The sequence below is a fragment of the Canis lupus genome, chromosome 32, assembly GCF_003254725.2.
Source record: "Canis lupus dingo isolate Sandy chromosome 32, ASM325472v2, whole genome shotgun sequence".
Taxonomy (NCBI): domain Eukaryota; kingdom Metazoa; phylum Chordata; class Mammalia; order Carnivora; family Canidae; genus Canis; species Canis lupus.
Genome location: NC_064274.1, coordinates 37790340 through 37808367, shown reverse-complemented (window position 1 = coordinate 37808367; position 18028 = coordinate 37790340). Strand labels below are relative to the sequence as shown.

At 36.2% G+C, this 18028-nt stretch overlaps 1 protein-coding gene across 4 annotated transcripts in view; it reads left to right on the top strand.

The window, feature by feature from the left end:
- Nucleotides 1-18028, top strand: part of SEC24D (SEC24 homolog D, COPII coat complex component) — a 105627-nt gene that overhangs the window by 30720 nt on the left and 56879 nt on the right. For all 4 annotated transcript variants that reach the window (XM_025466005.2, XM_035709744.2, XM_025466003.3 and 1 more), the window contains exons 7-8: nucleotides 2328-2439; nucleotides 5292-5419. In XM_025466005.2, the coding sequence (XP_025321790.1) occupies nucleotides 2328-2439; nucleotides 5292-5419 (240 nt within the window). The remainder of the gene's footprint in view (nucleotides 1-2327; nucleotides 2440-5291; nucleotides 5420-18028) is intronic.

The window sequence follows — 18028 nt, the reverse complement described above, 5'->3', positions numbered from 1 at the left end:
TTAAGCAACCTGCCTTAGGTGTACACATATCTCCTTACCTTTTTTTTCCCTTACTCTTTTTGTTCTCTCAAGAGAAACACTCTTTTTTTTTCTTTCCTGATTTTATTTTATGATCGCATTATATTCTGTTCATAGCAGATAAGTAAAAAGTAACACTAGTGGCAGATCCTGTGAAGGAAAAAGAAATCAATGTGTTTTGAGGTAGCTTTGGTATTATCAAGGGTCACTGTCATCATCAAATCGAAATCCTATAAGTACTGAATCATAGTCAAAATCTCTATTGAAATTTCTGTGTATTGTTAAATTTCCAAGCCTGTTTTTTCAAGAACATGCATTTAAGGTAAATTTTAAAAACCTATATATTTTTAAATTACTAGAAGTGTTTTAATATTTCTTACTCCCCTGATAGTATTCCAGCCAAGATGTGAATTAGTTTAGAAATACAATTACCACATATGACATTGTTTCTTTGGAGGCTGTGCTTTTTGTAAGTTGTGAACAACTAATTAAAAATAAGTTTTTTTTAGAAATGTAGTCTACTTTAAGATTGGAAACTATATTCAATATGTAGATTATTGTGGCTTTTAATTTGGTTTCATATTTGACACTTCATTGGCTGAAATGATTACCTTAAATGTTGATTATATAAAAAGTTCTCCAATTTTGAAGAAATCAGATTAACCTTAAGGTTGAAATATAGGATATAATAGTATTTTGATTTTTGTTTGCTTCTTGTCTCTGTCCATGGTAGCTTTTGGTCTCATCTGTATCTTATAGTAGTTATGTTTGGTGTGTATGCTATATCTTTAATAAGAATTCAAATCTTATGAAATTAAAAAAACATAAATGTATAGATTTGAAGGGAGGTTAAATCTATCTCTGATACACCATAAAACCAGTATCAGTGCCAGATAGGCCTGCTGCATTGGATGCGATGGGAGGGCAAAATGGAGAAGGTAACATTTCAGAGTTTGGGGGAAGATAATTTTCATGTTAATAGTTTCTTTTGGAATCTAAAAAACTGTGTATCTTCCAAAGGTATGTAGTGCATTCTGGGCACTTGTCTCATTTCTCTCTCTCTCTCTCTTTTTAGCCCCCTTGTCTCTTATTCCATGTCTCTTGTATCTCTTATTCCACGACAAAAGAAGTGAGGGCAAGAAGAAGAGGAGGAAGATAATTATTAGGATGCCTTTGTGTTTTGTTAACTTCATACTACTAAATTTTGCTTATTATTTTAATCCCTAGACATATACAATAAAGACAAATTTTTTTAAGGATTTTATTTATTTATTCATGATAGACAGAGAGAGAGAGAGAGGCAGAGACACAGGCAGAGGGAGAAGCAGGCTCCATGCTGGGATCCTGACATGGGACTCAATCCTGGGACTCCAGGATCCTGCCCTGGGCCAAAGGCAGGTGCTAAACCGCTGAGCCACCAAGGGAACCCCAGAAAGACAAATTTTTAGCTCTATGTTATTCATCAATAAATATTTAAGTAGAGACATAACAAAGTGTTTCCAAATTAGATGACAAAACTTAGGGACTTTTTCTTCTGATTTCTATGCAATAGGCAACTTCCAAGTGGAAACACTATATTTGTTTTTTTACTGTTCCATGGAGCAGGGGTGAGGTGGAAGAACTTGAAAGGCAAACTGAAAAGACAAATTTAAAGAGAAAAGTTAAAGTGTTTTAGGTGATACTGTAAATCATTTTTTCTGGATTTAATGATTTTTAGCTTTGCATATTTTCCTTTAACTACAAAAGGTATTTTCTTTAAAAGCTATTTTCGGGATCCCTGGGTGGCGCAGTGGTTTGGCGCCTGCCTTTGGCCCAGGGCGTGATCCTGGAGACCCGGGATCGAATCCCACATCGGGCTCCCGGTGCATGGAGCCTGCTTCTCCGTCTGCCTGTGTCTCTGCGCCTCTCTCTCTCTCTGTGACTATCATAAATAAATAAAAATTAAAAATAAAAAAAAATAAAATAAAAGCTATTTTCAATTTCATTTTCTACCAGAATTTTTTTTTATACTTATCTATGGTGCCAATAAGCAAATTGAAAGAAATGAAGTTCTTTGAAGGGTCAGAGCTCAGAGTATCACAGAACAGAATTTAGCACCTGCTGCTCTAAAATTGTGAAAGTTTCAAAAGTGGAACTGAAGATATGGTAGGCTCTCAGTGAGCATTTAATCCGAAATGAATGGAAAGGATTTAGAAAATGCCTATTTGTGTGTGTGTGTGTGTGTGTGTGTGTGTGTGTGTATAATGAAATGGAGAGGGGGAATGTTTGGAAGGGTCTTACTTTAACTTGTTCTTGATATCTTCTATCAGATTCAGGTGATCGAGAATGACAGAGCCACAAGAGGAGGACAAATTTATGCCACCAATACCAGAGGCCAGGTCCCTCCCCTGGTCACTACAGATTGTGTGATACAAGATCAAGGTATTTATTTTCACTAATATTTTTCATTGCGGTTTTAAAATTTTCACCATTTTTTAAAAGGAAATATACTGGTGTACCCTTCATAAGGCTACATTGACTGGGGACCTCCTTATAGGTGATAATAGGGACCAACTTACCATCGATTATTCAAGTACAGAGATGTATTACCAACTGAATTCTCGGGATCCCTGGGTGGTGCAGCGGTTTAGCGCCTGCCTTTGGCCCGGGGCGCGATCCTGGAGACCCGGGATCGAATCCCGTGTCAGGCTCCCTGCATGGAGCCTGCTTCTCCCTCTGCCTGTGTCTTTGCCTCTCTCTCCCTCTCTCTGTGTGACTATCATAAATAAATAAAAAAAAAAACAAAAAACCAACTGAATTCTCTTTTTTGCTTGTAGAAGTCTAGAGAGTGTCTGATGAAATATAGTTCAATATACTAGTTTAAGAAAATTATTTTAATTTATAGGCTTAAATTAGTACATGTCCTACTTTGATTTAATTTATTTACTACATTAGAAACCTGGCCAAGGTAGCATGAGTAGAGCAGTAGGGGATTGAACATGAGAAATCCACACACCTGGTTCTAGCCCCAATGATATTTTTTTTTCAGCAGGTCCTTTAAGATGTAGGTTCTGTTTTTCCAATTTTTTTTTTAAGATTTTATTTATTTATTCATGAGAGACACAGAGAGAGCGAGAGGCAGAGACACAGGCAGAGGGAGAAGCAGGCTCCATGCAGGGAGCCTGACGTGGGACTCGATTCCGGGTCTCCAGGATCATGCCCTGGGCTGAAGGTGGTGCCAAACCGCTGAGCCACCCAGGCTGCCCTGTTTTTCCAATTTTGAATTCGGATAATGAAAGGCTGAGCTCTGTTTCTACTAGCTATCCAATATGTGCTGCCAGTTTAATATATCTGTTCTTGTGCAGGTTTGCTCTTTCCAGGAATATGTAATTATTCCATTGTTCATGGCAAGTTAAAACACAGGCTGATGAAATCGTTAGTTTTTGTTTCCTGAACTTTTTTATCCTCCTGCACTGAAACTCTGTAGCCATTAAACAATAACTCCCTATTCCTCCTCTCCCTGCAGTTCCTGTATCCTCTATTCTGCTTTCTGTTTCTGTGAATTTGCCTATTCTAGGTACCTCGTGTAAGTGGATTCAGCATTTCCATACAACACCAAGTATTCTTTATAGCACATGCCCTCCTTAATCCCCGTCACCTATTTAACCCACCCTCTCACCCATCTCCCTTCTGGTAACCATTAGTTTGTTCTTTGTAGTTAAAAGTCTGTTTCTCGGTTTGCCTCTCTTTTTTCCCCTTTGCTCATTTGTTTTGTTAAATTTCACACTTGACTTAAATCATATGGCATTTGTGTTTTTCTGACTGATTGACTTATTATGCTTAGCATAATATTCTCTAGCTCCATCCTTGTCATTGCAAATGGCAAGTAAATCCAATGGTCTTACTGATCTAGCATTACTGCCTGGCACAGATGATCATGCTTTTCCTTAATGTACTTTCTTCACCTCTGGGACACCAGATGCTCCTTGTTTTTATCCTTTTCAGTCTTTTAATTGATTTCTCCTTTTCCTCTGACATCTTTATGTTAGAGGACTGAGGACTTAGTTCTTGGTCATCCTCTAGCCGCAATTATTCCCTTAGAGGTTTTAAAGTAGTTTCATGGTTTTGGTTTGTTCTTTTTTTTTTTTAAGATTTTATTTATTTATTCATGATAGACATAGAGAGAGAGAGGCAGAGACACAGGCAGAGGGAGAAGCAGGCTCCATGCAGGAGCCTGATGTGGGACTCGATCCCGGATTCCAGGATTGCGCCCTGGGCTGAAGGCAGGTGCTAAACTGCTGAGCCACCCAGGGATCCCCTTGGTTTGTTCTTTATAGAAAACTCCCAAATGTGTATCTTCATCAGTACCAGACTCACATATCGAGTTGTTTACTTAGCTTTACTGTTAGATTGCTTGCTAGAGTTCCCAAAGTGGACATCTCCAAAGCCAGATTCCTGATCTCTGCCCACATACCCATTAACACATCCCTTCCCTTCCTGCAGTTTTTTTCTTATCAGTTGGTGGCAACTTCATGCTTCTGGTTCCTCAGGCCAAAAACTTTGGAGTCATTCTTGATCTCTTTCTTTCCCACCTCCCATCTTCACACTTCATACTCGCTCCCATCAACAATCAGTGTATTTCCAAAATATGTACAGAATATGGTCGTATGTCATTAACTCTATTGCAATCAGGCTGGTCCCTGCCATCACCATTTCTCCTCTGGTTACTGCACAACCTTTGTTACTTCTCTGAACTCCTCACCAGCTGCTGTGCCCAGTGTATGCTCCATTCCAGCCACACAACCTCCTGTTACTCCTCTACCAGGCCAGATGTGCCCTGACCCCAGGCACCTGCCTAGGTGAATATGCCTTCCTTCCTGGGAGTCTGCTCAAATGTTACCTTTTCAAAAAGGCCTACTCTATAACTGTTTAAAGTTGCAGTCTGTCTCCCATTAAGATACCCCCTAACAAGATACAGTTTTTTTCATAGCATTTATCATCTTCTAATGACCTATGAGATTTACCCATTCTTTGGGTTTGATAGTTATTGTCTGTATCTTCTGTAAGAACATAAGCTCTACAAGGAAGCGGTTAGGACAATGCCTAACATTTAGTAGACATTCAATAAATATAAACATAGATTATAGAATTGCATAATACTAGTCTTTTTAGAAATCATGAAGAAAGTTATACAAATAAGGCAATGTGTTATCTAGAATTATAAATATTTAAATATTACAGGGCAGATATTTTTTTCTCAGCAAATTTTAAGTGTGTTCCTTTGAACATTTCAGGCAATGCTAGTCCTCGATACATTCGTTGTACAACATACTGTTTCCCGTGCACTTCAGATATGGCCAAGCAAGCTCAGATTCCATTAGCTGCTATCATCAAACCCTTTGCCACAATTCCTTCAAATGAGGTAAGAATGATAAAAAGAGCAATTTAAAGGGGTGCCTGGCTGACTCAGTTGGTGGAACATGTGACTTGATCTTGGGGTTGTGAGTTCAAGCCACATACTGGGTGTAGAGATTACTTAAAATCTTTTAAAAAATAGCAATTCAATAATTTACCAATTCCAAAATTCTTCCTTCATCATCATTTTCTTATATATTATTCTATATTATAAACAGACATCTGGAGAATATTTATATAATGCAAAAACCTCTAATCCTTTAATTCACTAGGAAGACCAAAATCTGACAAAGCTCTGTTTTCTGACAACCTGTATAACAAACACTGAAGGACAGGGTCACTTTTGGGTCTGTTGTAACAATGTGCATATTCTGGAAATATGGAATGTCACATAGTGACAAATACTAAAACTTCTCATGTGACCTATTACCTGGATCGGGGGCCCCAACATCTAGGTGTTCTGGTGAAGGAAGCTAACAGAGCCTAAGGTTCATGGTCTTACTGTATAGATGCTTTAATAGTCATGGGGCCAAGGTGCTCATAAACTCTTACTTAAAGTCAGTATGACTAGAAAGTGTATGTTTTGACTTGGAAAGATGTACCCAGTATATGATTCATTGGGAAAAAAAAGATGAGAAGTGGTGTTTATTTAAGATTTCTGATGTTAGGATGATGTTAATGGGTGTTGTGACTGAGACATTCCCTCCAACAATGCTGCCATTCCTTCTTTTCATGCCCTGAATGGTGGATACCCACATACACACAGAGACACAAGGTACTATAGTAGAGTTAGTCAAATAGGTGAGGAAAAGCTTTAATTCTGGCTGGAGCTTTGCTCATAATCCCATTGCAGTAACCCAGTAAGCTATACTGAACCCTGATGCCTTTTGCTGCCCAGACTGTCTTCCCAACTTAAACTTCAGCTTGGCTGTAATGATCCCTCTAGGTTGGCTGATCCAGTGAACACCTAACAGCACTAGAACAAATGGCAGGGCGTTTGTACTAGAGAACAGATTTGTCTCCATCTGTGGGCTGGCCAGGCCAGCTAATATGGGTGGTAGGATGGCATGGGGATAGGGGACAAAGGGTCTGCATAGGAAAGAGACTGTGTGCACTTGGCCAGTGGTTTGCATACTCTTTGAGATGTCCACTCATTCTCCTTATAGTGTGGCAGAATGGTGCCTCTCTGTGGGAGTAAAATGAACTGGGTTAGACTAGGGCATAGAGGAGGCCGTTCCTGGAAGCCAGTCTTATATGCAATATGGTCTCATGTTTGTAAGTCAAGATGTACATTCAGTATTTACTTAAGTATGATCTCTTATATAATGGTCCCAGAAATTTAGTATGTCCATAAAATCCTCTTTATTAATAAGAATAAGGTAGGCCAGTATATGTTAAATATAATGTGTTTTAAATAATAGAAGTAATTTTTAGCTAATTTTTAACATTTGATTATGAAAACTTCAAGCATATCGATAATTTGAAAGAATTTTATGGTGAACACCTAGATCCTACCATTAATATTTAACTATACTTGTTTTTATCATCTATTGATTCATTTATCCATCAATCCACCTTTTTCTTAATGCATTTCAAAGTAAATTGCAGAGATTAATTAGTACACTTCCCCCTAAATACTTCCCCCCCTTCCAACAACCTTCTTTCCCTGACAACCATTGTTCTGATTTTTTTCCACCATAGATTTATTTTGCTTATTCTAGGTCCTCATATAAATAGACTTCTAGAATATTCACTCTTCTGTGTAAGGTTTCTATCATCAGCATATGTTTTATTATTTATTTATTTTTAAAAAAAGATTTTATTTATTCATGAGAGACACAGAGAGAGGCAGAGACATAGGCAGAAAGAGATGCAAGCTCCATGCAGGGAGCCTGATGTGGGACTTGATCCCAGGACTCCAGGACTGCCCTGGGCCAAAGGCAGATGCTTAACTGCTGAGCCATCCAGGGATCCCCATCAGCATATGTTTTAGAGCACCATAAACATGCTATTGCATGTATTAGTAGTTTGCTCCTTTTTTTATTACTAAATGGTATTTTATTGTATGGATGTACTAGTTTATCTAGTCGTTTACTGATGGACATCTGGGCTCTTTCCAGTTTTTGGCTATTGTGAATAAAGCTCCTATAAATATTCTTGTACAAGTCTTTCTGTGAACATATATTCATTTCTCTTGGATTAATAACTGTGAGTAGTTTGCTGGTTCATGAGGTACATATTTATATAGTTTTATAAGAAACTGCCAGACCATTTTCCTAAGTGGTTGTACCATTTTACAGTTGTTCTAACATTGTATTAGCGTGCCAGTTCCTCATTATCCTGTGTTTGGTGGTGTTGTCTTTTTAATTTTAGAAGTTCTGATGACTCTATGGTAGTATCCATGTATTTTTATTTCAATTTTTGTACTTTGAACAAAAATTAAAAGAAGTACAGTGAATAAATATCACATTCATATACATAATTTTTAAAAGGCTTTTATTTATTCATGAGAGGCACAGAAAGAGGCAGAGACACAGGCAGAGGAGAAGCAGGCTTCTAGGGAGCCCAATGTGGAACTTGATCCCAGGACTCTGGGATCACATCCCGAGCTGAAAGCAGACGCTCAACCACTGAGCCACCCAGGTGTCCCAACAGATGTTAACATATTATCATATTTGCTGAAAATAATTTTATGAGAACTAAAACTTCATAGTTAAATATGATTTTTCCTTTATCAGGCCATTCCTCTCCTTCCCTCCCTCCCTTTTAGGGGCAGACTCTGTAATGAATTTGGTATGTATCCTGTCTGTACGCGACTATATTTTGACCTCATGCTCATGAATCCATATAGTAATATGTAGTATTGCTTTGCTTTTTAATGACTCAATTAATTTAAGTAAAGTATAAACTTAGATGAAAGAGGTATACAATGAAAATGATCCCTTCCTACCCTTCTGCTTTCTTCCTTAGAGGCAGTCTTTACCTATTCTTTATGATTCCTTCTAGAAATGAAAAATTTATGTATCAGCATATAAATATACATCTTTAAAAAAATAAAGATATAAATAATAGTATAGCATACATACACTTCTACAGCTTTCTTTTTTCAACTAAATTGTCTGGCACTCCTACTGTGTCACTACCTACAGAGCTGCCTTATTCTTTGCAACAGCTGTGTGGCATTATATATTAGTAAAACAACCACTGTTGTAACTGTATATCAATTTTAAGATGCATAAGATCCCAGGGATGTGAAAATTTAAGATACGAACCCTAAAATTGAGGGAAATACAATAACATTGAGAGTGTCCAAAAGAATGTTATACCAAACTTTTGACACATCTGAGGGGGGTGGGATTGCTGCAAATGTGCGCTAACTCATTCCTATGCTATCTGAATCATTTTACAGTAATCTATTATTTTCATAATCAGAAGGTTACACTTCGGGATCCCTGGGTGGCGCAGCGGTTTAGCGCCTGCCTTTGGCCCAGGGCGTGATCCTGGAGACCCGGGATCGAATCCCACATCGGGCTCCCGGTGCAAGGAGCCTGCTTCTCCCTCTGCCTGTGTCTCTGCCTCTCTCTCTCTCTCTCTCTGTGTGACTATCATTAAAAAAAAAAAAAAAAAAAAAAAAAAAAAGGTTACACTTCTTCCTTGAAAGAAAGCTGGGTAGCAACTTTACTGTGTATCAATATGGGGATACATGGGATTTCTGCCCCTAGGGAGAGTGTTAGCTTGAGTGCATCTTCTTCACAGCAATGAATCTGTACAGTTTTCAACTGCAGACTAGTAAAAACGTCTCCTCCCTGCTTCTCCCCATGAGATAGCTGCCCTGGGCCAAGCACCCATGGAACAGAACAAAACTTCCAACAGTTACTCATACCCAAAATCAGAATCTGTAACCTTCTTGTTATCACCATTTAGTATTAACAGTAAAATTATTCACTAACCTGTTCCTGAAAATAAAACTTAGTATTTAGTTGAGAAAAGCTTTCAAATGTTAGTCTAAGCCTACCCTGCCCCTGCTATGCATATATACATTTCATACACAGACTAAATGTGTATGCTTTCTGTTTAACAAAGTTGTTTGATCTCACCAAATACTAACTCCCTACCAGGGTGAAGTTTTCCTTTGGTGAAAGCTTATGCTACATTGTAGTCCTTGTGCTTCCCAAAGTAATAAATAGATGAGGTTAGAGTGGTGGCTTATTTTTGGAATCTGACTTAGGGAGAAATTCTACTTGAAATAATAGCATGCTTTATTCTTTTCATGTTGCGAGAGACTCTGTACACTGACCAGGTAAATGTATTTTGACAGTATTTTTTTAAAAAAAGATTTGTTTGTTTGTTTGTTTATTTATTTATTTATGAGAGAGAGAGAGAGAGGCAGAGACATAAGTAGAGGGAGAAGTAGGCTTCCCATAGGGAGCCCAATGTGGGACTCACTCCAGGATCCCAGAATCACACCCTGAGCCAAAGGCAGATGCTCAACCTCTAAGCCACCCAGGCATCCTGGTACTTTTATTTACGTATATATATATGTATATGTATATGTATACGTATACGTTTATGTGTGTGTGTGTATATATATATATATATATAGAGAGAGAGAGAGAGGTGTGTAATTGACAAATGTAATTGTATGGTATTTAATGAATATAGTCTATTTAGGAAGGATTGCTGTCTCTTACATAGCATGGTCTCCTGGATTGAATGAAGACATTCTCTATTTAAAGAAATACATTTACTTTTATTTGTTGAAATAAACAACAAGTTCCTAAAAGTTGTGCTCTCAAAAATATTGTCTTCTTCTTTGGGGATTAACTGGGCCTAGATGAAGTGAGCCACTAGGAGTGGTGAACCATCACTGCTACACTATGCTGATGGGCTGGATGAGGTAGGATTGGGGTCTCCCAACAGACTCTTGTGGCTCCCATGACACCTTCCTGGGGTATTTTTTTTTTAACCTCCTAGGCAGGGAACATGTAGTTCCCTATGTTTTTTTCCTGATTTATAATATTGGGGTTCACCAAAGCATGGACTTGGGATCTTCTCTCTTTAGGCTCCCTTTCCTTACAAAGACTAAATATTATCTGTTACAGCTGCTGCTGTCACTGATGAGACTAATAGTGGTCAGAGCACTTAATGAGCACATTAAGGGAGTTTTTAAAAAATGGATGGTCACTTATTTAATCTTTCACATCAAGCTGTTTACTTAGGTTGAAAGTCATTTATTTAACCTTCACATCACCATCCCCTATAGATAAAAGGAAGCTGAGTCAGAGACTTAGGTAACTTATTAAGGCCAATGGCCACTAAGTAACAGAGCTAGGATTCCAACCCAGGCTGTCTGACACATAGGTCCTTAACTCCAAATTACTGTGCTGTTACGTTCTCATTCAATCATTCCTACATATTCACATACTCAAATGCCTTCCTGAAACCTCTCCTTGGGTACCTCACAGAAACCTTAAACTTAATATGTTTAACAGTGAATTTCTGACCTCTATACCCTAAGCCAGTCCACTGTTCCATATGTCCATAAATGGTACTATTGTATATTTGCTTGAGCCTGAAATCAAAAACTAAATATACAATTATAGTTAATAGAAAATGAAGGACATGCTGATTTATATTTATAACCTAAAATCAAGGAAATAAATTTTAAAGTATCTTTCTGAAAGGTAAATGGATTATATAAATACTGTTAATCTCCATATGAATAGCATTTGAATTCATTTTCTTCTATAATAAATGACTTGCTTATTTTTAGGTATAGTAAAATTTTAAGATTTTATTCCTTATCTGACTAAAATTGCCATCATTGCTGCAATTTAAAAAGATATCCCTAAAGATATCTTGATTTGGCATCTATCAAAAGGATTAAAAAAAGGATTTAATACAGTTGGGTTTTTTTTTAAGTTGGTTCTATTTGACAGAACCTTTTAAAGCATGCTATTGTGTTAGCAACGGCCTATAAAAATAAACCTAATCCAAGCAGTTATGATTAGAGAATGTTCCCTGTGAGCACTTGCTTTGGAGATGTATGCTATTTACAAGGGCATATATATGTCATCATCATTTAAGATTTCATGTTCCTTACTATAAATTTTAATGTTTTGTATGTGTTTCAAGTGAAACCCATTGCCACATTCAATGTAGTAAACTATGAGGTATTTATTCAGGAAAAAGTAATTGGTTATTTTGGAAGTTCTTTTGTTTAGTAATTTGTGATTTTATTTTTGATGCTGTATTTTAAGAATAAAGATAGACATAGTATAGATTTCCACTGCAAAAAAAATTGAAGATTATACTTGATTTTGCATTTTCTTCAAAATAGGAAATCTTTACATTTTGGACAAGTGTGTACATCTACTTATACATGACATTAAATAATTTCACCTATAAAGCAGATGGCAGAAGCTTTTACTGTGTCTTTGATTAGATTCAGAAATACCTGTTTATATTTTTTTAGATTATAGATTGGATATAATTGTGAAAGTAATTTCTTATTGAATTAATGTAGTACAGATAAACTTATCCAAGCCTTTAAATTTCGCTTGATTTATAATTCCCTAATTACTCTGTGATAGGAACTGAGGTGAACTTTAGGGATATGAGGGAAAAACAAGACCAGTTACTGTTGTCTAGGACTTATAGAAAACTTGCAGGTACCCAGCTAATTTTTGTGCAGTATGGAAAAAGCTGTGATGAGGAAAACTTTGTTTTATGAAGTTTAGGTTCAGGGAAGTTTTACCATAATTATGACTTAATAGAGAAGCTTGTCCTATTATTAAACACAATTATTAAGCATTAGGAAAATTATTTTTTTCCTAATGCTTGTTCATATCCTGATATATTCAGTGGATATGAAGAAGCCATTGGAAAGAAAAAGGAGTGGATTTCAAAGAACTGACAAATGGGGTTAAGAAAAAAGGAAGACTGTCAGAGATTAAACCTAACACCAGTACATTACATCAGGGTTGGACTTAATATATACATCATCTGCAGGAGGGATTTCTTGGTCATGTGTTTGACTTTTCAGCCAGTCTTGTTGGTGTGGACTGACAGTTTTTGGCAGAGTTTACACTGAGGTTTAATGCATCAGAGGAAAAAAACTCTCACTTGGAAGATAGCAGCTTGTGAAGTAGGTGTTACCTGAGTTTTATAGATGTAGAAGCTATGCAGGTTCTGAGGCTATTAAAGTTGTAGAGCTGAGAGCAATGCTTGAGATTTCAAATTCCAAGTTCTTACACTACATCTAGCTATAAATGATCTTGTTGAGGTTTTATTTAATTAAACACATAAAATAGCTTTTTCTTGCTGACAGTAGTTTTAGCAGTGGACTTCTTGCTTCTGTACGCTTGTGAGGTATCTTGAAATGTCTGTCTTAACGAAGTCTTGTGATTTTAAGCTACTGCTTAGTACTCCTTGAAGACAAAGACCATCCAAAATCCAACAGTGGCCTGGGCATACAGTAAAGGTACTCGTTGAATAAATGCACTCTCGGGGTTGGATAGATATTTAAAAGACCCAAGTTAAACCAAGCTACAGAATAGTGGTTGATTTCTAGATATTTTGGGCCTCCTAAATTAATATGTTTAGCTCAGCAAGTCTTTTTTTTTTTTTTTTTTAAGAATTTTATTTGAGAGTGAGTAAGCATGAGTAGGGAGCAGGGAGCTAAGGGGTGGGGTGGGCAGAGAGAGAGGGACCCTGGGATCATGACCTAAGCCTAATGCAGACACTTAACCAACTGAGCCACCCAGGTGCCCTCAGCACAGTAAGTCTTAATTATTAAGGACCTTGTTGATAAACATGTTACTTGATGGAAGTAAAATTTTTATCTTACTTTGGCTATCCTATTTTATTTTGTACCTTTGAATGACTACAGACTTCCCTTATATTCAAATTCTCTTCTCTAACAAACTCTATGGGTAAAGAAAAAAATTATTTGAGAGATTGTAGATGTATTCTAGCACATAGTAAAAATATACACATCAGTGTATTCAATCATCTATTAATGAGAGCTTATATTTCATCATAAAGAGCAGAACAGTGAAACAAGTAGGAAGAAAGTTTGATCATAATTTCAGGAGCCAATAAAAATAGACTATCTTCTCCAAAGTACAATAGATAGTAAACAAATAGTGGAACACTGGATTGGGAGTCAGGAAATGACTTTAGGTCTCTGCTGTGCCTTATATTTTGACTTTGGGCCTTTATTCCAAGAGGAAGAAGTCTGACTCTGATGTCCCATAGATCTAGAAGACTGCTAGTGTCTACCCTACATTTCCACTCTTATTGTGCATTCAGTGTAGATTACCATGAATGTATCACAAATTCTGTATGTTATTAGAAATTCTTGTAAACACATTACATGACCCAATCCAAAGTGGTTTCATCTATATTGTATTTTTAATAAAAGAAACCTGGAGTGTATTTCTCACTTAAAAAAGCACATGAAGATTGTGACACTATGGATTTTTTACATATAGCCCAAATTTAGCCAGCTTTAGTGAAAAACATGCCCTGAATGAAATGGATTATGACATGATATTATGTCCTTTAAAAAACTTTAAGAATATTTATAACTTAAATTATTCTGAAGTAAAAGCTTCAAGAGCCTGAATCTATTTTTTATGTGCATTATAATCTGAAGTTGTCTGCTTTAATGCAATATTTTAAAAGGTATTAACATAAAAACTTGGAAAAAATAAAATATATGTATTCAAATAGGATAGAATTATAACATTTAAAATACTTTAATGTATAAAGTTACTTTAGAAACTGAATCTTATCCCTTAATGATTTTGGTCACTTTATTTAGTGCTATGAAAAGTTTGGCAGCTGAAGAACAGAATGTTGTCCCTTTTATAGAATGGTCTTACAGCAGACGTATGGGGAGAGTCACATTTGTCAGGGCAAAGGTTATTAGAATTCTATTTTAAGTTATAGTGTAGAAGATAAATGCACCAAGCTTATTTTCTCAATCACTAAATTATTCATGTAAATCTTTATTTTTTTACTAAATGGAGAATACCTTCAGGAGAAATAAGAATAAAAAAAAATATTCTGCCTTGATTTAATTTTCAGCGACTGTGAGTTTTATGACTTTCCATGCCTGGTGATGATTGAGTGTGTGACATCCATAACATAGGAGCCAAGATCAGTCTTATTGGATGTAGAACACTGGGCATTTATGAGCAGCCACACATTGGAGAGGAAATATTTTAGCGCCTCTTGCTCTCATTTTCATCAATTCTAAGGCCCACATTTTCCTCACATTTTAACATTTCTAAAGCAGGAATATCTCTTATTAACAATGACTTCTTAGCATTGTGTCTTGTTCAATTGGAAGCTTTTGTGTCTCTTATAATTGATGAGATTTTAGAATCAGTGAAATACACTATGCCTTACTTCATGGTTTTAAACTTTACTCAAATTTTGTGGATATTTAGATAATACAAGGGCTTAAAATTTATGCAGTTGATGTCTTCTTAGTGATCAAGTATGAGAGAGTAAAATATTTTAAAGTTTTATATTTCAAAGCTTGATAGGCATTCCACTGATTAAAGACTATAAATAAAGAAAGAAAGAAACAAAATCCTATTTTGAGAAGAAAGGGAGGAAGGAAAGTAGGAAGGAAAGGAGAGGGAAAAGAAAACCTTATGCAAACCTTTCATGTCTGAAAATGACACCCAAGTTTCTCTAAAGCACAGGTGATTTTTTAAAAAAGATTTTTATTTATTTAATCATAACAGACACACACAGAGAGGCAGAGACATAGGCAGAGGGAGAAGCAGGCTCCTTATTGGGGGGGGTTCCCAATGAAGGACTCAATCCCGGGGTCCTGCCAAGGGCAGATGCTCAACCACTGAGCCACCTAAGCGTCTCGCACAAGTGATTCTTGAAGTGATTCTTTGTCAAGAGTTGAGCATAACTATGAGTAAAGTAAGCAGGAGTTCTGGAATCATATGAAATTGGGTGTACAAATCACCTCTATGGACTTCTGGCAGTGTAACCTTGAAAGTACTTAACTTTTTAGGCCTCATTTCTCTCATAAGTAAAATTATAACTCCTTACCTGATAGTTGCTTAAAAATAATAAGCAAGGGAAACCCCAGTGGCCCAGAGGTTTAGCGCCGCCTTTGGCCAAGGGTGTGATCCTGGAGACCCGGGATCGAGTCCTACGTCGGGCTCCCTGCATGGAGCCTGCTTCTTCCACTGCCTGTGTCTCTGCCTCTCTTTCTCTCTGTGTCTTTCAGAAATAAATAAAATAAATAAAATAAATAAATAAATAAAATCTTTAAAAAAGCTGGTATAAGGAATGATAGTTACTCTTGTCATCTTTATCATTATTATTATGATTATTTGCTATATAATAATTAAATTCCTCCATGGAAAATTTTATTTAACTCAGCAATCATTGACTTGAAGAGTCTACTGTATACAAGGAAGAGAAATACGAACTACAGTAATTTAAGTTTACTTGAAATGTATACATTTAAGAGGGATGTTACATATACTGTCCATGATTCTAGCTACACATCTTACCTAAGAAGGAGAAATTGATACAGACTTCACATTTATATTCATATGTAAGTGGAAAGAGTTAGCTGCTCTTTTGTATTTTTAAGAGGAAATCTTGTATGTTACCTGTTTTTTAATAGTATATTGTAATTTTCGGTCTTTATTACTCAACTGATAAGCACTCACCATTGCATAAACATTTATATAGTTTTTGACTTTTCGTAAGATGCTTCATGGACATTTGCTGGAATAATTTCCCCTTAATCTCTCACACACTCTCCTGTCTTTTTAGCTTAATCAATTTCTATTCAACTTTTAGATTTCAGTTCGAAGTCACCTTCCCAGGAGAGCCTTCCAGGATATCCCACATTTAGACTCCTTGTAGCTCCCCTTATACCACATGCCACAGTTTGAGTTTTTTATTTGTGTATTTGGTGGATGTCTTTCTCCCACTAGAATCCATGAGGGTAGGGAGCATATCTGATTTTTCCTCACTTGCTCTCCCAAGACCTAAAACAGTTCCTGAAACATTTTAGCACTAAACAAATATTTAATATGATATTTTCATTACACAGTATCATTTATATATGGAAATAAATTAGAATTTTGGAGCCAAGTAATTTGATGAAAGTTTCAGAATAGATATCTTTGCTTAAACATTTATTGAGTATCTGCTTTGTGTATAAATGTATTTGTAACTGAATGAGTATCAAAGTAAATAAAAAAGGAACTGACTATCTAGGAACCAGGCTAAAGCTAGGACTTATATTTTGGAGTTATCTCTATCCAGGCATCTGACATTTACTTGCATCTCCATGTTCTATATCAAAGAAAACATTTTCTTTCCTACACATATGTTCTTATGAAAAATCACCATTTGGATACTCACTGGAAATTATCCTTGCTTTTAATATTGCTGGCAGACAAAACACCTGTGCTGACTAGGAAAACAGTTGCTTAAAGAATTTCCTGGACAGTTAAATTCAAATTCTTCCTAAGTTTAGCTTAGGTTTCAGTTTTATCCCCCCCCATAGATGTTTCTTTCAATATTATCTCACTGTAAATATGAAGATACATAGTGTGTGTGTGTGTGTGTGTGTGTGTGTGTATTTATGAGAGTGAGAAGGAGGGCATATGAAATATATAAAGAAAAAAATCCTTAAAATGTTACTCATTGTTTGGGAAAATAAGAGCATTATTGATTTCCTGGAAAAATATTTCTGCAAAATACAGGTGAAACAGAAGAGCCTTACTTGTAAAATATGGTGCGTATAGATATCATGGAACACATGCATTAGAAATCACTTTTCTTAATCCTAAACTGAACTACTGAGGTAAATTGAAATATTTTAACATAGGGTTGAGATTTGAATTTATTTTGATTTACTATGTTCCATACTCCCTTTCTGTTACAGTTTTAAACATTTAGAAAAAGTCTTGGGATCCCTGGGTGGTGCAGCAGTTTAGCGCCTGCCTTTGGCCCAGGGCGCGATCCTGGAGACCCGGGATCGAATCCCACGTCGGGCTCCTGGTGCATGGAGCCTGCTTCTCCCTCTGCCTATGTCTCTGCCTCTATCTCTTTCTCTCTGTATGTGACTATCATAAATAAATATAAATTAAAAAAAAAAAGAAAAATAAAAGAAAAAGTCTTTTATCTAAATACTCCAAACATAAAAATAAAAAAATAAATACTTCAAACATAATTTTGTCTATATTTCTCCTTTTTTTACATTTCTTTTTAAAAATGATAGAAAATGTGTATTAGCTCATATTTATCAATTTTTATTATTTGATGTATTAGGCAGTCATCTTCCCTCTCCTTCCAGCTTATTAGTGATATATAATAAACACATAGATGTATTTATTCCTCCAGATGCTTTTGAATTGGTCACATAACATTTTTAAGTGAAAAATTTTTTCTCGACTTTTCTTAACCCTATTTTCAAGTCTTTGCTCCAAATGGCTTTGTCTCTTTGCCCAAATCAAGTTAACTCACAAGGATGATTTGCTGTATCACTTGGAAGTGATCTAGTCAGTGTCTGTGGCTGCCTCCAGGGATGGTAACTAAGCAGTTATTTACGTTGACA